At 39.8% G+C, this 20089-nt stretch overlaps 1 protein-coding gene across 23 annotated transcripts in view; it reads right to left on the bottom strand.

Annotated features, from left to right (window-relative positions):
- DOCK9 (dedicator of cytokinesis 9) overlaps nucleotides 1–20089 on the bottom strand; it is a 263517-nt gene that overhangs the window by 92563 nt on the left and 150865 nt on the right. For all 23 annotated transcript variants that reach the window (XM_075590793.1, XM_075590800.1, XM_075590807.1 and 20 more), the window contains exons 10-15: nucleotides 11681–11755; nucleotides 11066–11206; nucleotides 9390–9593; nucleotides 7203–7325; nucleotides 2092–2174; nucleotides 475–597 (exon numbers count right to left, since the gene is read on the bottom strand). In XM_075590793.1, the coding sequence (XP_075446908.1) occupies nucleotides 475–597; nucleotides 2092–2174; nucleotides 7203–7325; nucleotides 9390–9593; nucleotides 11066–11206; nucleotides 11681–11755 (749 nt within the window). The remainder of the gene's footprint in view (nucleotides 1–474; nucleotides 598–2091; nucleotides 2175–7202; nucleotides 7326–9389; nucleotides 9594–11065; nucleotides 11207–11680; nucleotides 11756–20089) is intronic.

The raw sequence follows: 20089 nt of genomic DNA, 5'->3' as shown, positions 1-20089 counted from the left end.
GCTGCATGACTATGCAGCACAGCATATATTAAAGTCACTGTATTTGGAGTGACATTCATGAATCATGGACACAGCAGTATCACAAATAATGGAAACACAGACATTGCAGGCATCCTCAGCATACTTGTGTGGTAACTGCTGTATATTTGTAAAGACTGGTAAGGATAAAACATAAGTGGTCTGCCCACACATCCACTTCTTCCCGCCCCCGCCCCCCCATCAAATCTGTGTAATATAGAATGAGAACGAGATTAAAACGACAGATTCCATCTTCCAATACTACTTACGTATAGAATGTCTGTCCCTGGATTAACTATGTAACTATCTCAGAAAACCCTTGAGACTACCTTCCTTTCTCTGGGCTTACACCTTTTGGGAATTTTTCCATTAAATATTGGTATGTAGAACAGCATTACTTACTTATCTGAGATGTGGGAGTTTTGTCTAAGCTAGGCTGATAACAAAATGACTCACTTTCTAAAATCTGCCAGCAGTTTAAGCATGTCTTCATTAGAAAGTTTGTTGCTGTCTTGTCTGTAGATTGCAGAAAACCTTGCAGTTTTGTCCAATGTCCCAGAAGAATCTTTAAATAGTGTTCTGAAAAAACAAAGAATAACATTTTTTTGTTGTTGTATTCCAGTCACTGATCGAGTAGAAAAATTGAACAGTTGCAGCTTGAGTACTTACTGAAAAGACAGCTACATCATTTCATATCCATGTACCACAGAGCACAGTAACACAAAACTATATAGACTCAAAACCTCAACATCTTACTTCTTCAATGTCAAGAGAAATTTAGATTATAGAAATAGTTTGAGTTTTTTTGTTCTAAAAAGAAACAGATTCAGCGGCGATGCTGAGAACATGTCAAGAAGCTGCAGCACCAACTTGCACATCCAATTCAGTTAATTGCAACCACATGGTATGCCTGTTCTACTAATTCCATGGTCCATGCTACCTCCTCTCCCATCACTGTGATCAATCATGCACATACTGTTATACAATGATGTGGTTTTGATCTTCACTATTCTGCACTCAGAATGTGTTGTAGCGTTGTGTGGTGGGCTGAGCAGGATCAGTGGTTTGTGAAGAGCCATTTTATACAGAACAAACATGTTTGAAGGAACACTAGCATAAACCTTGCTTAATTATTTTAAATACTATTTACTGAACGAATAAAGAGAAATTAGTAACCATATTAATTCAGACAAATATATCCTTTGAAATGTATCAACATGTAGTGTTTGTGAAGCCTTTTATATAGAAAATAAATCTTTACATTAACGCCCCAAAGGTGATTATTGTTCTACTTCATGGAGGTGAGAGATGCTTAATATCTCAATCACCCAGGCTGAATCTACTGTAATCCTACCACTCACCATCCCATGGATCACATCTACCTTCCACCTTTCTTTACTAGGCTTTCATCGGCTTTAATTTTAATCACTTCGGGGCAGACTCAAACCGGTTACGGGTAAGAGCACAGAGTCTGGCGTTAACTCCCATTGACTTAATGGGATCAGGTGCACTAAGCAGTTAATAGTGCCTGATAAATCTGCCCCTTTGGTCATAATGGGAGTAATTAACTGTTAATAGACTATCTCTAACTCCCTGCCTCCACACCTAGCCCTAACATGAGTAAATCCCTTTGTCTCGCCTACGTTATCGGCTTTAATCAAGTCTTCATCTGCTATAATTTATCCCGTCTCCTTCTCTGCCATTGATCTGCTTTATCAATTTATGCTTGTGCTGTAAAATAGAAGTCAATTCACACACAACCTTACTTTAAAACCGTACAGTCTAAGCAAGATCTTCCTGTCACCCATATATTCTAATATAAAAGACTCTTTAAAATATACACTGAAATCACTGGTATCCTGCCTTGGTTGTCTAGCACAGCGGTGCGCAAACAAAAAGATTGTGCTCACCTGGTCTAGTAGTCCCACCTTACTGTATCTGTAGGGAGTGAGAGGTGGAAGAATTTGGGGAAATCCCACCTCATTCTGGAGGCGCATATATGCATTTTGTTCCAGTGTTCCCATGTACATATATTTCCTAGAATCACACCAAACCAAACATTATGCGGGTTACCTTGCAGCCCAAGCAAAGGGCATTCTGTATTGTCCAAGCCTGCCGCATGCTTGTTTGGCATTTTTCAAAACCTTCTGTGCAACCTGAAAGGCATAATAACAATACAGCCTGAAACATTGTAACAGTATATGACAGCGTGTGTGTAGGGGGGGGGGGGATGGGAGGGAAATTAAAAAAAAGATTTTAGTTGCTTATTTTTTTCCCCAAAACTATTCTGGAATATTCTGTCAATATCAATTAGTTTCCAAAATGTTGTATAAATAGATTTATTATATCTATTGAGATGATCTAATTTTTGGGGTACCCCATTATTTTAGCAATTGTCACATTTATTTAAATTTTAATGACAGACTAGAAACTGAAAGTAAGCATTTAATGACAATATACTTTGACACCAAACATTATAGTGTCATCATAATAAATGTCTGTAAATGTAAATATGCATTTGTAAATCTTATTGTAAAATGTAGGTTTTCTACTATTTTAAATAAGCAATGAAAACAGGATTCCTTAAGAAGAATAAAATTAGAGCCCTACTCCCAACAGTCTTTTTGCAGTAATTTCCATTTATTACTGAACATTGGAGTGTGCAACACGGACCTTTCATCACAAGACTTGTAAATACAGCTATACTTTGCATTCTCCTATTTTCATTGCTTATGTACCTATTGTGTTGGCTACACATGCAGGTTTGTCCACATTCCACTTTTTTGTCTCCATTTCTTCTGTGTGAATTACTATTTGAAATGAAATGCCATATTCCCCCCCCCCCCCATCAGTAATTCAATTATTTTGCTGCCAGAGCAGCAGCAAAACATTGCAGCATTTGGGCTCCTACACAAAAATGACACAATGAAGAGTTTTTCCACAGGGCACCCTTAAGGTTTGTCTGGGGCCCTACCTGTGTGACATAGCAGCCTGGTTGAGAAACACTGATTCAAGAAGTACTTTCTCACATTTCCCCAGTCTGCCTCTCTTAGGCTGAGTCCATGGTCAGCACTTAGGCGCAGACCCGTGCTGAGGCGCGCTGACGCTCGTCAGTGAGCCCCTGCAGCCGCAATGAGAGCGGCTTTAGCAGAGGCTTGCGCAGGTGTGTGGAGGCGTAGCACTTACATTTTTTTTTAGTTTCGGCGCTCACGGGAGCGCAGGGCCAGTCATGTGAGCGGTTCTTCCGTGACGTCACTGGCCCGCCCCCCCAACATGCCGCCAGACGGCGCGCGAACTAAGGCCAGGGAAAGCACCCGCCTTTCCTTAGCCTCAGCGCACCTCCGCACGGCTGGAGTCACCATGGACTCAGCCTTACACACGTCATGACTTTGAGAGTTCAGACTACCAAACACAGCCCTTTGTGACCTAATTTACCATTTCTAAATCACTCATGCTATCCTTTCAGAAACCATTTTAAGCAAAGGAAATCACTGTGGCTGCCAAACCAGTCAAGCTTCTACAAGCCAAAAGAAAGCGGCACCATCACTGGGACATGCTTGTGCGGCTCTTGTTAGTGGGCACCAAACGGAGAACAGCACAGTAACACAAGTCGCTTATTCTTTAACTGTGTTTTCTGGGCCTGCCAGATGTCATTAGAGATGCGGCCCCTAGATCGGGAATCCATTCTGCTAAAGTGGCATTACTGCCCTCTCTACGTTGGTAACGTCTCCCTGGCTCCTACACAAGGAAGAATAAGATGAACTGCTGCTAAAATAAGGTAAAGTACTCTTGCATTCTCCGGAGATCAATGTGCAAGAGATAAAAATAAAGCATTTAGAAATGAACACTCCCACAGGCATTAAAATATTTAAAGATACAGCAAGCATTTCTATCAATTTTTAATTAACATGAATAATTCATTGACAAATATGGAGAGACATGTAAACAGAAAGGTTTTACCAAACAATTTGCCCTTCAGACAGTCTCCTCAGAGAGAAATACTAATGCAGCTACTTGAACCAGAACACGTAAAGGTTCATACCCAGCAGGGGAGATTGTGTTCGTTTTATGTGAACATGAACAGGAAAAATGTGATTGTTACAATTAAAAGGTTTAATCCAACTTAATCAGTTCTTGTGGTGTTTTTTTTTAACCTCTTCACAAACGCCCTTATGGAACCCTTCAGTAGTTTTCTATTTTGGACTTCTAAACACGGAGATCACTTATTAAAGAGGCAGTCCAAGCAGCACTGCAAACATTTTTTTATTTTTTTTACATAAATGCAGCTTTTGATTAACTTTATTGAAAATGAATTACCTACGCTGCCAATCGATTCGTTCTCCTGTGATTGATCAGCAAAAATTCTGCTTCCCAGGGTTCACTAAATGGCTGCCTTTTCGTTTCTATCAATCCTTCAGTCAGTGTAAATCAGTAGCTACAATGTATCAATGTATTCTTAAGCCGAGTCCATAGCAGGGGAGGCCGCGCTGAGCCGCGCGGACGCTCCGTGCTGAGCCCCTGCATCCTCCATGAGGATGTCTTTAGAGGGGGCTCACGCGAGCGTCCGCAGGCGTGCTGAGGGGCTGGATTTTTCAGCCGACAGCCAAGCTGTTTTTCAGAGCGCTGTCGGCTGAAAACATCCAATCAGCACGGAGCAGCGCCAACGTCACGGCGCCGTGACGTCGGTGCGTCGCGGGCGATTGGCCCAGCAACGTCACTGTTCCGCCTCCCTATCGCGCCCGCTGGCTCGCCTGCATGGGCATGAAATCGCGCAGATTTCAGCAAGCGAGCCTCAGCGTCAGAGCGCCTCAGCCCTTCTACCCCCTCTATGGCCCCAGCCTTAGATTACTGAGGTAACATTATCTATTTTTACAGTTTGCAGCTTCAAATGCTGGGAGTATTGGCAACAAATTGTCCCAAACAAGAAAGTGACAGAAAGGTCTTGCATTGCTGGGAGGTGGGCTAAACCTTCTATAGAAATCAAAGCATGCTCAGTGTGTTACAATTCATTAAAAATAGCATAAAAAGTGTAATTAAAAAATACAATTGAAAAAAATGCAGTAAGTATTATCTAATACTACAGAATTGATTTAAAAAACAAAATACATGTAGGATATTGCATGAATTGCTTCTTTAAGACCTGCCTTATAACCCAGGCCTACTATTATAACTTTGCAATTATTGCAGCATTTTTTCAACTGTCAAAGCCAGGAAGTGTTGTATATGGACTTGTAATTGTAATCTGTAGGCCTACAAGTGAATAAATAAAAAGCTTTCGCTTCTATCTTGAAAAATTATTATTAAGATAGAGATATCTATAACACACACACACACACACACACACACACACACACACACACACACACACACACACAGACACACAGACACACAGACACACACACAGACACAGACACAGACACAGACACACACACAGACACACACACAGACACACACACAGACACACACACACACACACACACACACACACACACAAAAAACCTCCACTGTTGCCATATAGCCAATAAAGAATATCACTTGTGAGCACATTCACATGTCCTAGACAGGTCTGCAACCCTGCCTTTCAACCATTATCACCTCGCATACAGTACTCCCACAGCAGCAAGGGATTCTGGGAAATGACATGCAAATGAGCACACAATGGGTCACCTTTTGTCTGAAATCCATTTTGGGTGGGTGGGTTTACGATACCATAAATTGCAGAGCCAGTACAACCAGCCTCACATTGATGAGACCCAAAAGGTCGAAACAGCCGTCTGTGTGTTTTTACTGGCTTCGCATCTAATACCATGCTGTGCTTAAAAGCTGTGCTTAAAAGCTGTGCTTAAAAGCTGTGTGAGCTGCTTTGCTTATAAGGGTTCCATGTAAAACTGGATTTCAGGCAAAAGGTGACACTGTGCTCATTTGCATGTCATTTCCCAGAATCCCTTGATGCAGTGGAAGCACTGTATGCTAGGTGATAATGGTGAAAATCAGTGTTTCAGACATGTCTAAGACATGTGAATATGCTCACAAGTAATATTTTTATTTGATATATATGCACACACAAACACACACACTTTAAAATTAATCTGCATCCTTAGATTTACACACATTCACAAAATAATTGAATAAAGTGAAAACTGAGCAAAAATAATGCATTTTCTGCCATTTTGTGTCTTATAAAAAGCTTTAAAGGTACAAAACACAATTAAACAGGCAAAGAGCACATGTTTCTGGGAGTGTATGTATAGCCGAGGAAAGACTAGGTTAACAATTGCTTTTATAAGTGTATTGCAAAACATTAACATAACATATTTCTCATCATATTTAATTGCTTCGTGGTTTCCCAATGCAATGTGTTTAGAAGAAGATTGATCTAAAAAAAAAAAAATTAAATAAAAATTAAAAATCTCTTAAAGATCTACTCCCACCCTTGTAAAGCAAAATAACCAATAAAAATGTATACAATAGCAATTTGAGCTGGGTGCTCTCTCTGTACTGTCTTATACATCTACACTAGCTACACAAATTCCTTAATGCAATTGTGTGTATGGAAATTAAAAAACACACGGCCAATATTTATTGACTGGATCAGTATTGGGAACCCTTGCGATACGTAAATACGCTCTTTAATGATATTTATTTTACTGCACTTTGAGACAGAGGTTTCTCAACTTTTTGATCTATCACAACCTGAGGGTAAGCAGTGAAAAATACACAACGGAGCTCAGAAATACATTAATGCACACCTTACCCAACGCAAATAATGGACAATAATGCAGATTATTTGCTACGTGGCTGCACCACATGGATGCATCGAAGGACAAAAAAAGTGGCCCAGCTGTGAAATGAAGTTGGCTTGCCTTTGTGTAACAGAGCACACAAACAGGATTTTACATTAGTATTTCTCAGGGGTGGAAACTGTCACAATCCGGTGACAGTAAAGACATGCTGTTGAAAAATATAAAGTTATTGAAAAATCGGACTGATTTTTTAAACTTTATACTTATAATTGAAACCGGGAGGAGGCAAGGCAAATAATTTTTGTTGATTTCAGACCAGAACCCCACTAATTGGCTTCAAGGTACTAATACTATGCATTCAGCCATTTATCTAAAACCCGAATAGAAAGCATTGAGGCATTTAAATGGTACTTTTACTGTATGTTAAAAAGAATAACTCACCTTTGCTGAATCTGAGCTCTTCATGTAAGGTTCAGCACAGTGTGTAATGCTGCCCTGGAGGACTTTCTCAATCCTGGCCACAAGGAAAATATCAGGATGGGGACAAGTGACAGAGAATATTCCCTGAGATGGAAAAAAAAAATAAAAGGAACGTTTTGAACATTTTATCTTCTGCAGAAATTAAACCAGCCAACAGCAGTTTCTGGATGACCTTACCAACTGCCCGTGGTACAGAATCGACTTAATTCCCAACCCAGATTCTGCGCTCGACTATTTCCAACCCGAGTTCTTAAAACTCTGTGATACCCATGCTCCACTACGTAGAATAAGAGTATGGGGGGGGGGGGGGGGCACCTTCCATGGGTTACACCTGACCTTATAGCACTCTACCATTTCAGGGAAGCCTTGTGGAAAAGCTACAAAGTAACTGACACTACCAAGGATCTTAATCACTACAGATGCCTGCGGAATATGTGCACAAGGCAAACAAGACATGCAAAAGCACAATATTACTCTAACAATCTTCTCCAGAAAACATCAAACCCAGCTAACTTCTGGAAGTAGCAGTAACCAAGTAATATCACCAAGGAGGATATTACTCTGACAAATCCCACTGAAATTGCAAATGCAATGATCACTTTGTGGGGTGTGCTACTACCTTATTAGCGAAGCGCAACCCAAACCAGAAACATGAACCTCATTCTGAGAGTACCCCTATAGCCACACCCTCTCCCAACACTGCCCACAATTTGTCCCAGTATACGAAGAAGTGATTACACAAGATTACACAACCAAGCAGCCAATGTGAACCTGATTTACTGCAATCAAAGTTCCTAAGATTTGGTGCCCCAGCCATTGCCAAACCAATTGCTTCCATAGTCGACACTATTCTGTCTGCAGGCCATATCCCTAAGACCTGTAAAACTGCCAGAGTTGTCTCAATCTTCAAAAGTGGGGACAAAAATACAGTCTCAAAATAGAGGCCAATCTCTCTTCTCCCAAAACTATCCAGAGTCATGGAAAAATGTGTTCACACCCAATTATGTGATTGCTATACCAATACAAATCTCCCTAGCCAATTCCAATTTGGTTTTCGCCCCAAACACTCTACCCTGCTAAAAGTTTGCAATGAGATCAATTGTGGAATGGAACAACTCACTGGTGAGTTGAACACATACTTCAGTCTGACTTTGAGACTTGAAAATTGGATTCCCAAAACAAACTGTTTCTAAACACTGACAGGACTGTAACAATGGTATTTGGGACCAAGGTTACATTTTGAAAGCTTCCAATGACTGAGCTACAGATCAGAACCAACACGAATACCACCCCAACTCCTGCTACTAGTTTTAAATACGTGGGCATATGGTTTGACTGCCATTAAACATCTGGGATGCCCATTGATACCCAGACATCCAAAACCTATGCCAAACTAGGTGTACTTTACAGGAACAAATCCTCCCTAAGTCTGCTGGTCAGAAAGTGTATCGAACAGCAGATGCTAATGCCAATTATCGACAATGGGGACATAGTATACGGCTTGGCACCCCAAACCCGCCTTAGCAAACTTGACACCCTCTACAATTCAATATGCTGTTTTGTTCTCCAATGCAACCACAACACACATCACTGCGAAATGCTCAAAGAACTAGGTTGGTCATCACTTGAGTCTAGGCGCAAAGTTCATCTTCCCTGTCTTTACCCAGGTAAATTGTGGATTTTTTTTGTACATATACTGATGGAATATGATACAATCCACCAGAGAAACCATGAACATATGATGAGTTTTGTCCCCATAGCATGTGATGTTGTCTCCTATAGAACCCATCCTCCATAACCTTCAAACCCATGCTGACTGCACTTGTGACTGAAGGAACTACAGATATACTCCAGTACAAGAACATAAATCTGGGAATAGAATATTGATTGTGTCACTTTTGGAGTACAGTGTTTGTATGTTACATGTATTATGTAAATTATAATATTCTTCACTCCAGTGTAATAAATACTAATTACACTGAATGTATTAGGATACTTTCATCAACATACAGAAGTGTAAATCAGAAATGCCCGGCTTGCCGAGTTGCTTATAGGTCAAATTCAAACTTCTAAGGGGCCCCTAATGACCCTCTTGCCCAGGGCCCGAAGAACCCCAAGGCCACCCCTGCCCTGGTCAGTTATATATACCTGTTTGGGATTTTGCAGCATGGATTCTTGAATGGATTCCAGGACCCTTCGATTGCAGTCACCACCACCATTTAATAGCTGCTGCGTAGAAGCAGGAATCATCTGCCTCACAGAGGCATGGTTCAAGTCCACGTGAAAGTCAGCTGAAATCTTCCTGTTTGTCTTAATGTCGAACAAACACAATGCGACAAAGAAAGGTTCAACCTGAACACCAAAAGAAAAGTAAATCAGCATTTTGAACACTGGACGGTCACAGGTAGAAGTAAACCCAAAGTAAGAAGAGGAAGATACAAATGAAATGACAAGTTCCTGGCGTAATCATATGCCATTCATTTTAGAGTGGTTAGGGTTCAAACTGAAACACTATAAAATGTGCAAACTATTCAACAAAATGCCAAAAAGTCGCAGACTTCCGTTCAAAGAGTAAATAAACACCCTGCTATCAATCCGTGTTACGTTGGCTTTGAGGGTGCCAACATAAATAGAACTTTCCATTAACAACCCTTTAGAACAAAAAACAGAACAAAAGTTGAAGACAGATGCTACTTTTTTTTACCTGGAGAGGCGAAAGCCAACCTTTTTAATTTTCCAACAAAGGAAATCCTATCAGGATTTATACATAAACCAAGAGAAACGGGGTTTAAAAGGGAACGGAAACCAAATGTTGTGACATTTGAAGACAATAGACTAACGTGCAAAATAATGGAACAAAAGGTGTTATTAAAAAGTGAAATTAAATCCTTCTATACCGTTTTCTAACATTGCATGTCATTAACTTTTCATTCATTAGGCTGCAGTAATGGTTTCTGCTCTTGTTATAGAAGCCATTTATACTAGGCCAAATTGTGCCTCCTGTATTCAGCTTTTGTGAACACAACTTATCCTGACGAGATTAAAAGGCAACATAGCCTAAAGGCTGTACGAGTGTTTATACTATATGGCAGTGTTTCTCAACCGGGGTGCCGAGATATTTTGTGCGTCTTGACCCTCTGCCAAGGGTGCAACGACATTAGAGGAAACATTGGGTTGGTTGCCTAGCGTGTGCGCCCCCCCCCCCCCCCCCCCCCCCCCGCCGTGCTGCCTGGAGATGTACAGGTTGCAATCTGTCTCTCTTCTCTCTGCCCGGCACAGAGGATCCTATGCATCTCCAGATTGCGCGTGCGATGCGTATGTTGAGCAGCTGATATTTTAGGTGTATAGGAAGGTGAGTGAGGGAATGGGGGGGGGGAGATGGCTTTGTGTAGGGAGGAGAGTGCTTTGGGTGGTGTTAGAGGAGGGGGTGACAGGGGTGAAAGAGGTGAATGTGGAGTGTAGGATTGAAAAAGGAGGACAATGTGTTGTGCAAGAAGGGGATAAATGTGGAATGTATGTTGAATAAAAGGGTGCGTATGATGTGTGAGAGTGAATGTAGAATGTGTGAAAAGTGGAGGAGTGCGGTGGGTGTGCATTTATGAGTGAAAAGGGGATGAGTGAGGTCAGATAAGCAGGGGTACCACTACTATTTTAAAAATCCATCACGTGTGCCTCTCCTTAAAAATAGTTGAGAACTACTGGTATACAGAGTCTTCGTCACACAAATATACAGGCGTGCCCAAAATAACTCCCAAAAAACAAATGTGTAAACAGTTTTGAAAAACACGCACATCACAGGTTATCAGGAACATACGGAATCTTACATTTGTTGTTGGCCCCTCTTCGTTTTCAGCCACACAGCTTTGGAGATTGAAAGCTAAATCATTGCACTTCACTAGAATTCTTTTCCCAAACTTCTCCTCAAAAGGTTTTATGTCTGGCTCAATTCCTGAAAAATCAAGTTTCTTGACAAGAAAAGAGGACCATAAGTTTCTGAATATACAAAAATATCTAAATAAAAATATGCAGAATCGACCAAGAATTTAGAAAATTTCTACTAGTAGAATGCATTTCCTTAAAAATTTTAAGTGAATTAATCTGAGAAATGTATGAGTACTTCAATTAAAATTCAGACTGTTTTGTTCTCAGAGAGAAAAAAAAGATCTATAAATACTACTGTTGATGGTTTTGCTCTCGAACCATCTCCTTTTACAATAAACCATTTCCAAGTTCGCTTTCTTCCTTAAGCTGCGCTTTTAGCGCCGGCGACAGCGACGCCGTGTCAAAACAAATGTATTGCCGTCGCGTGCGCTTACCGTAAGCGTGGCGCAACGGCTTGGTCACGCTCGCTGGAAGTCATCTCAATTAGATGTTTCCAGTGACCTGAGCCTGACATCGCCGGCACAATAAGCGCGGCCTTACATGGTTACATTGTTTACCTGTGTGTCTGAATCCAAGACAAAGAGCTTCACTCTGCTTTCATTTTTTAGTTTGGCTTCTGCATCTCTTGTAGTCTGTAATTAAACAAATACACATAAGCAAATCTATTGTAGTAATTTAAAACCATGCTTGTTGATTGGTGTTTTTAACCAGCAGTATGTTCTGTCAGATGGGAAAACGCCTTGCTTTAAATGTTTTGGCCATCAGCTAAAATGGATTTCACCACTTGAGGGTAAAGGTATGGTTCCGCATAGTTTTTTTTTTTGCCATTTTCTTCTCCTAGTTGGCAAGCAAGAGGTCTCCGGAGCGAGACAGAGTTAGTTTCTGGGAGACTCCTTTGATAAAGAGGCAATCCAAGTTTTTTTCTTCTTTTTTTTTTACATTGGATTGAAGCATGTTGTCTCTGGAGCCGAACCCCATTCATTTCAGCTCTGGAGAACCCCCTGCTTCTGGAAATACTTAACTCTGTAGGGGGTGCCAGTAGCGGCTCTGCTCAGCTAGAAGGGCTCACGCTATGGCGGAGTTTTATAGCTCACACACCCTGTGGGCCAATAGGAAGTCGTAACGTCATCTGGTGCGGCTTCCTATTGGCCCACGTGACGCGGGAACATTAAACCACAGCTAGCCGGAGTGGCTATGGACACCCACTAAATTTAAAAACGGCATGAACTGCTCCTTTAAAGGATATACAGCTCAACCCCTGCACATCACACCCCCTACCCATCACATCCCATCCCCCTGCCCATCACATTATTTATTTATAAATAAAACATCCTCCCTTCCTGCACATCACATCCCCTGCCTGCACATCCTATCCTATCCCCCCCTGCCCATCACATCCCCCCTGCCTGCACACCACCACACACACCTCTCTCCCTCCCTCCCTCCCTCCCTCCCTGTACCTCCCCTGGGGGGAGAAGAGAATGGAGCTGGTTCCTGGCCACGGAACTCACAGAGACAGCTGACATCCCGGCCCAGACTCTGTGAGATCCTTCCCCCGCACCCTCCCCCCTCTCGCAGACTCACAGCTTCTCTGCACAGCGCACAGATCAGCTGCTGCTGCAAATGCAGGGTAATGCTGTGTGAGGGTGCCGCTGCGACGCCGGCTCCAGGGTGAGCTGGGAGAGTCCCAGCTCTCCCCCTCTGGTGAACGCGGAATCCCTGATCGCGGCATCCATTTTTTTTATCGCGATCGCATCTGGTGGACCCAGAGGACCACGTTATAACGGGGTTCAGCTGTAGATATATCATATACACAAACATACATACATACACCACCCTAAACACACCTTTAGATAATGTGGCGACACCTGCGTACAAAAAGTTAGTTGTGTGAGGGCACTCAAAACATTATGCTCTTTGATCACAGCAGGGTGTTCTAGCATGCTGCAATAATTGAAAAATATATAGTAATTGCAAAGAAGCCAGACACACCCATTATTACATTAAATAAGAATAACTTTCAATTTTCACCTGATATTATGGGAGTGCCTGACATACATACATACATACATACATACATACATACATACATACATATATATATATACACACACACACACACACACACACACACACACACACACACACACACACACACACACACACAAAAGAAAAAAGAAAAAGTAGCTCCACTCGTGAGACTAGTAAATAATAATAATAAGATTCTACCAAGTGCAATATACAAATAAATACAAACAATCCTATATAAATGTGAAAAAATAAATTCAAATAATGTATTATAATAATTTCAAGCAAACTAGAATATACACTCTAAATGCATGAATTAGGAATATTCATGCGCACACAATATAAAATTAAATAATAAAGTCCAAGTGAAAATGTCCAAACCCTAGAATAAGTCCTGATAGGTATAACAGAACAATGTACAGGGTCAAGGGGTCCACGGCTGCTCTCAAATGGAATACCCAATTCCAATGTAGAATTTAGAAGAACAAAAAGAAGACAGAGAGCGCACGCCCCATAGTGTATTATTGTACATTTAATTGGAGGGGGGGATGGAGGAGGGATTACAAACACTCACAAAGTAGATGTGAATAACAAGCAAATTGTGATAAAAATCACCACCGAGGCAAGCACCGTCCCGTGTCACGTCTGCAGTCCAACAGGAAATCTTCGAACGATTCACCAGGTAGCGTTCATCCTCTGAACTATCAAAAAAAAGTCCTCCACGCAATGTGGTATTAGAGTAGGGCCTCAATGAAACACCATACACGCTCCGGCCGTAAAGCATGCATGTAACGTGATGACGTAATGTCGTTATGTACGTCCCTGACGCGTTTCGTCACAATAATGCAACTTTATCAAAGGGAAATGACAGTGGTGGCTGTAAATATATACCAGTGTGTCTCAGTTGATTGGTGCATACTGTGGTATATATTTACAGCCATCACTGTTCATGTCATTTCCCTTTGATAAAGTTGCATTATTGTGACGAAACGCGTCAGGGACGTACATTACGTCAAAACGTTACATGCACGCTTTACGGCCGGAGCGTGTATGGTGTTTCATTGAGGCCCTGCTCTAATACCACATTGCGTGGAGGACTTTTTTTGATAGTTCAGAGGATGAACGCTACCTGGTGAATCGTTCGAAGATTTCCTGTTGGACTGCAGACGTGACACGGGACGGTGCTTGCCTCGGTGGTGATTTTTATCACAATTTGCTTGTTATTCACATCTACTTTGTGAGTGTTTTTAATCCCTCCTCCATCCCCCCCTCCAATTAAATGTACAATAATACACTATGGGGCGTGCGCTCTCTGTCTTCTTTTTGTTCTTATACATACATATACATACATATATATACACACACGCATACCACATTGTACCTACCAAAGTCATTACAGTTGCCATACACATATAAAATACAGCTAACACAATATAGATGGTTTAACATGAATTCTTAGTGGCAGCGGATGTATTTCTGTTATTTGGACCTCTGCACCATCCCACTTGTTCTGCAATGCATTAGACTGTATCTGCAGCATTTAAACTAGCCAGACAGTAATTGATACAGATTTAAACTTTTGTTTATAAGTTGACAGCATAATTAAATGTTGATTGTTGCTGACATTTAAACAGTCGCACCACAATGGAAAAGTCATTTTCATTCCAGATGTGTAATCCTGTCCAAACCAAAGAAGCGGAGTTCAACATTATAGTTCAACATTAACACAACCACATCATAAATTTATGAGCCAAAATGTTCGTGAGGACGCGGTTGTGCAGTATTTGTCAGCAGTACTGCTTGGGTGGGAATAAATACTGTGAGGAGAATCTGTGGTTAGTGCTCTGCAGATCTCTGCATTCATAAAACACAGAAAACCTAGAAGTCACCATGAGTGCAAGGAACACACTGGAGGATGCTTGCGCTCAGAAACAGCTCTGAAACAGCTCTGAAAAGATGGTGGTGCAACCAAGCAAAAAATGTGCACTTCTCTTGCACACGTCAATAAAGCTGTCTTTTGAACATGGTTCAAGCATAAATAAATTAACCTGAATTACAATTTCATTTGACGGAAGTCCAAAAAGATCAAGCTTTGGAATAAATCCTTTTGCACATGGCATGCACACCACTTTTAAGGAGAGTTGGGGTACTATACAAGGCTGTGCCCACGCTGCGGCCGAGCGCACTTGGCGCCTTTACTTCAGTGAATGTGAATCTGCACGGCCACGCAGCGCGTGCTCTGGCATGTACACTCTCCCAAGTTCAGCGCTTGGGGAGACAAAAAAAAAAAATTGGTTTTGAAGCGCGCACAGCAACAGTCAATGCACACAGCACACAGCACACAGCACACAGCACACAGCACACAGCACACAGCACACAGCACACAGCAACACATATTACACACAGAAATAGCCCCGATCCAATCCCCCCACTCATGCTTGCAGAATTATGCAGGACAGCCTGCGCTCATGCTCGGAGAGTTGGTGACATTTTTGAGCTTACACATTCCTAAAATAACATGGTAAACCAATAATGGTATTAAAAAAATAAATCATAATAAATAAACAGCTCCAGATCAGGTTACTTAAGGAATGACGTAATGAGACCATTGCAATAGCTTTGCCAGAGTTTTACATTTGACTTTTTTTTTTTCATTTGCTCATATGTAAACCTCTGGCAAAGCTACTACTTACAACAGAACAAATTACTTTTCTGACTAAGACATAGCCATCCAAACTCACCCATCAACAAATACCCAAGATGAATATGCAGGGAAGAGCTTGCAATGATAACAAAATGGAAAGTTCACTGCGTGTGTAAGGATTTACTCTTGGCTCTGCTCTTGTTGAGCATGGTTTGAAGGGAGCAGTGCCATTACTCAATCCATATTTATTTAAATACATTACACATGCTCTATACAATGGCTCTGTTCATTTATGTTACTCCCAAACAAAGAGGAACACAATAAAACATTTTTTTTTCTTTTATGTCTAACGTTTTTAAAGGAAGTGGCCTAAATAAGGTCTGAGGGAATTATAATTGTGGCGCTGTGCGGGGGCCACAGTTGGAGGAACTTGCCCAGGGCGCAAAACCCCATAGTTACTCCAATGGGTAATCGGCTCATAAAATCTTATCACAAGCTACAACAAAAACAAATAAACACCTGAAATTAACAAAACTTGTGATTTTGTTGAAAAAGAAAAAGAAATGTTTAATTCCTATATCACAACATATTAAGAGATGCTACATAACAGCAAAGCTCATTTTATTTGAGAGCCATTGCTGTGAGCCACGCTCTTTCCTGTGTCACAGCATCGCTTCCAGTCACTGCACTGTGCCTGCAGCAGCCTTCTTACTGCTGTATGTCCTGGGCATGGGGCTTCAGAACACCAACAATACAACGTCTTGCTATCTAGTCACATTCGGATTTATTCCACAATCATAGTAATTGTTTCTTTCGGATACACAAGCGCCACAAATGAATTTGTAACAATTAGAAAGCAATAAAGTTCAACACGTTGTTCTCTAAAGTGGATGTACAGTACTTATGACCATGTCTTTAGATAAAAACATTTTGAAGGATGTAATATATTTAATACTGGGTACCTCGTCTCTCTGGCACTAGAATATTTGGGTATATAATGACCTGTGATCTGCAGAACTGGTAACGTGTAATAAAAAAGGCTGCAGCACAAACTGCTGATTGCATAAACTTGGCAGCCCATAAAATGTTCCCAATAAACAATGAACAGATTAACTGCAGCTACAGTATCTGTATTGGAGCAAACGAGATTGGAAACAATTACCTCAGAAACTGGTCTCCTTCCTGAACAGAAAACATCTACAAATATACTCTATTTCCCTAAGGCTTATACTTGCAGAAAACCAGAGCTCTTTTAGCGGATGTGTGTGTGCAAGTCATTTTCTGCCCAAATGTAACATTCTTTTAATATCATAATGTTCCGTTTAAAGGAGATTGTTTAAAAAAAAAATAATAATAATAAAAAAAAAAACATGTAAACCCTTTAAGGGACATAAATCCAACCCACACTAAAATAAAAACTCATTGCACGTACAACTTCTATTTAAGAGGTATCATTGTATGTAAGCAGCAATAAATTATTATAATGCAGAGCAGACCTAAGTAACAAATATGCTTTGAGAGAAGGTAGAGCACTGCTGAAAAAAGTAGGGCTGGAGGCTGAGTAGTGAAAATTAAAAATGCTTTAATAGAGATGCATGGTAGCAAAAGCTACATAAAAAGGGTCCTCTAATGCATTTCGCGCTAAATAGCGCTTTATCAAAGAGTAACCTATGTCCCTGCTAATCCACTTTATATGCCAGTCAATGCGGAAGTAATTTCGCGCCAAAAATCAGTCAGAAAGAATCTGACTGAAACTGAGTCCCTGTAAAAACTACGGTGGCCTCATAGGGTAGAAATACCTCCGTTTTGAAAAGGCAAAGGCGGAAGTACAATACAAATACACAACTCAATAGTAAATCAATATGAAAAGCAAAAACGAAGCAAGATAACAAAAGATTAGAATATAATAATCAAAGCAATAGATGAAGAAGAAAACAATATACTATACAAAAAAAGAAATCAAGAATAAAAACATAATCTAACTATATTAAACTCTTAATTGATAGATGGGGACATATATAGTTATACCCAACCATGAACCCATAACTCATTCCATTATTTTTATATCTTATAGCAATATCTTAATAATATATAATGATGCAAACAAATCTTAAACTAGATAGAAAAGGAAATAAACAATCTTATACTAGAACTAAAAATAATAATAACCATAATATTTAAAGAAATACATATGTATATATGAAATAGTACAAAGAATAAGAATACTGTATATATGTAAGATTTACTAAAAAATAATAAACCATATAATAAGTATAAAAAATATATCAAAGCTGGTGAATTTTCTAATCACATCTAGAATCAAAATATGTGAATGTATAGAATAGATTCAAAAATTGTATATAATAAGAATGTGTAAAATATAATACTTTAATACTAATAATATAGCAAACTAAATAACCCCTAAGGGGTGGAAGAATAGAAAAATCACATATTAATTCACATTTAGCATGAATATAAATATAAATGTTAGGACATTATATCTTAAATTAAGACTGATCTTAGAAATTAAATAATTTTATAAAAAGTGGATTAATTCCCAATCTTGATTAATCCCGTTCGGGTATAGGGAATCCATGCTGAAGATCCAGAACATCTCTCGTCTATTGAGCATGTTCAGTCTGTCACCACCCCGAATGGGTGGAGGAACATGCTCAATAGCCGAAAAGGAGAAGTTCTGGATACCCCCCTGAGAACAATGGGCAAAATGACGTGACACTGGATGTGTAATAGTACGATTTTTTATGGCTCTAACATGCTCCATTATCCTAGCTTTCAAGGGTCTAATGGTGCGTCCAATGTAGTGCCTGCCACAACCACAATTCAATATGTACACAATGAAATTCGAATTACAATTGATAAATGTGGACACTTTTATATTCCTTTTAGGTTTAGATGTTTGGATACTTTTCAATGGAATGGCATATTGGCAGACAACACAATGAGCACATCTATAGAAGCCTTTTGGTATATTAGAAATATGTTGTGGATGGTTTGAACGAAACAGACTTGGTGAAGAAAACCTGGCAGTGATTTGGCTTTTTTAAAAACAAATTTTGGTCCATCTTTAACCACATTATGTAAATCTGTATCCAATTTAAGGGTGTGCCAGTGTTTGTGAATGATACCTCTAATAGAATCTGCCTGCTTACACTGTTGTGTAATGAAAAAGGGTGCCCTATTCTCCATTTTTTTGGGCATGATGGTTCTATTCCCTTTATATTTGTAATTCTTTTTACCAATAAAGAGATCAGCACGTTCAAGAGTTTTAACTGCATCAAGAGATTCCACAATATGAACCTTATTATAGCCTCTTTTTAGAAATCTATGGACCAAATACTCAGCCTGAATATCAAAGGATTCCTCTGTGGAGCAGAGTCTTCTAAGTCTTAAAAATTGCCCCTTCAAAATCCCCTTTTTGAGGGGCCTGGAATGATTACTGCTAGCCATCAAGAACGCATTACGCGAATTAGGTTTCCTATGGACGTCCGTTTGAATGATTTTGTTGACATCTATATACAACATTATGTCCAAATAAGCAATGTGTTGAATATCAAAATCATAAGTAAATGTGAGATTATACTGATTAATATTAAGAGTGTTAAAGAAAGTTTCAAAAGAAAGAAAATCACCATCCCAAATGAAAAACAGGTCATCAATATAACGCCTGTAGAAAATAATGTGCTCTCTAAAAGGGTTATAATCACTAAAAATAAAAATAGATTCCCAGAAGCCCATAAACAAATTAGCATAAGATGGTGCAAATGAAGTCCCCATAGCAGTGCCCTTTAGTTGTAAATAAAATTGTGAGTCAAAAGTTAAATAATTGTGTGTTAATAAAAATGTTATACTTTCAATCAAAAATGTGCAAAGTGAAACCGGTAATTTGGATAGATGAAGATAATGTTGAATAGCAGAAATCCCTTGATTGTGCTGTATGATACTATAGAGCGACATGACGTCCATAGTGGCCCAACTATAGGAGGTTTTCCATTGGACCTCCTGTAGATCCATCAAAAGTTGATTTGAGTCCCTCAAAAAGGAAGGCAATGAGTGAACCAGAGGTTGAAGGAAACCATCAATATAGCGTGATACACCATCTCCCAAAGATCCAATGCTAGCCACTATGGGCCTTATTACTTATTATATGGTTTATTATTTTTTAGTAAATCTTACATATATACAGTATTCTTATTCTTTGTACTATTTCATATATACATATGTATTTCTTTAAATATTATGGTTATTATTATTTTGAGTTCTAGTATAAGATTGT

Source organism: Ascaphus truei, chromosome 3 (genome assembly GCF_040206685.1).
Source record: "Ascaphus truei isolate aAscTru1 chromosome 3, aAscTru1.hap1, whole genome shotgun sequence".
Lineage (NCBI taxonomy): Eukaryota > Metazoa > Chordata > Amphibia > Anura > Ascaphidae > Ascaphus > Ascaphus truei.
This window is presented reverse-complemented; position numbering and strand designations above follow the sequence as displayed.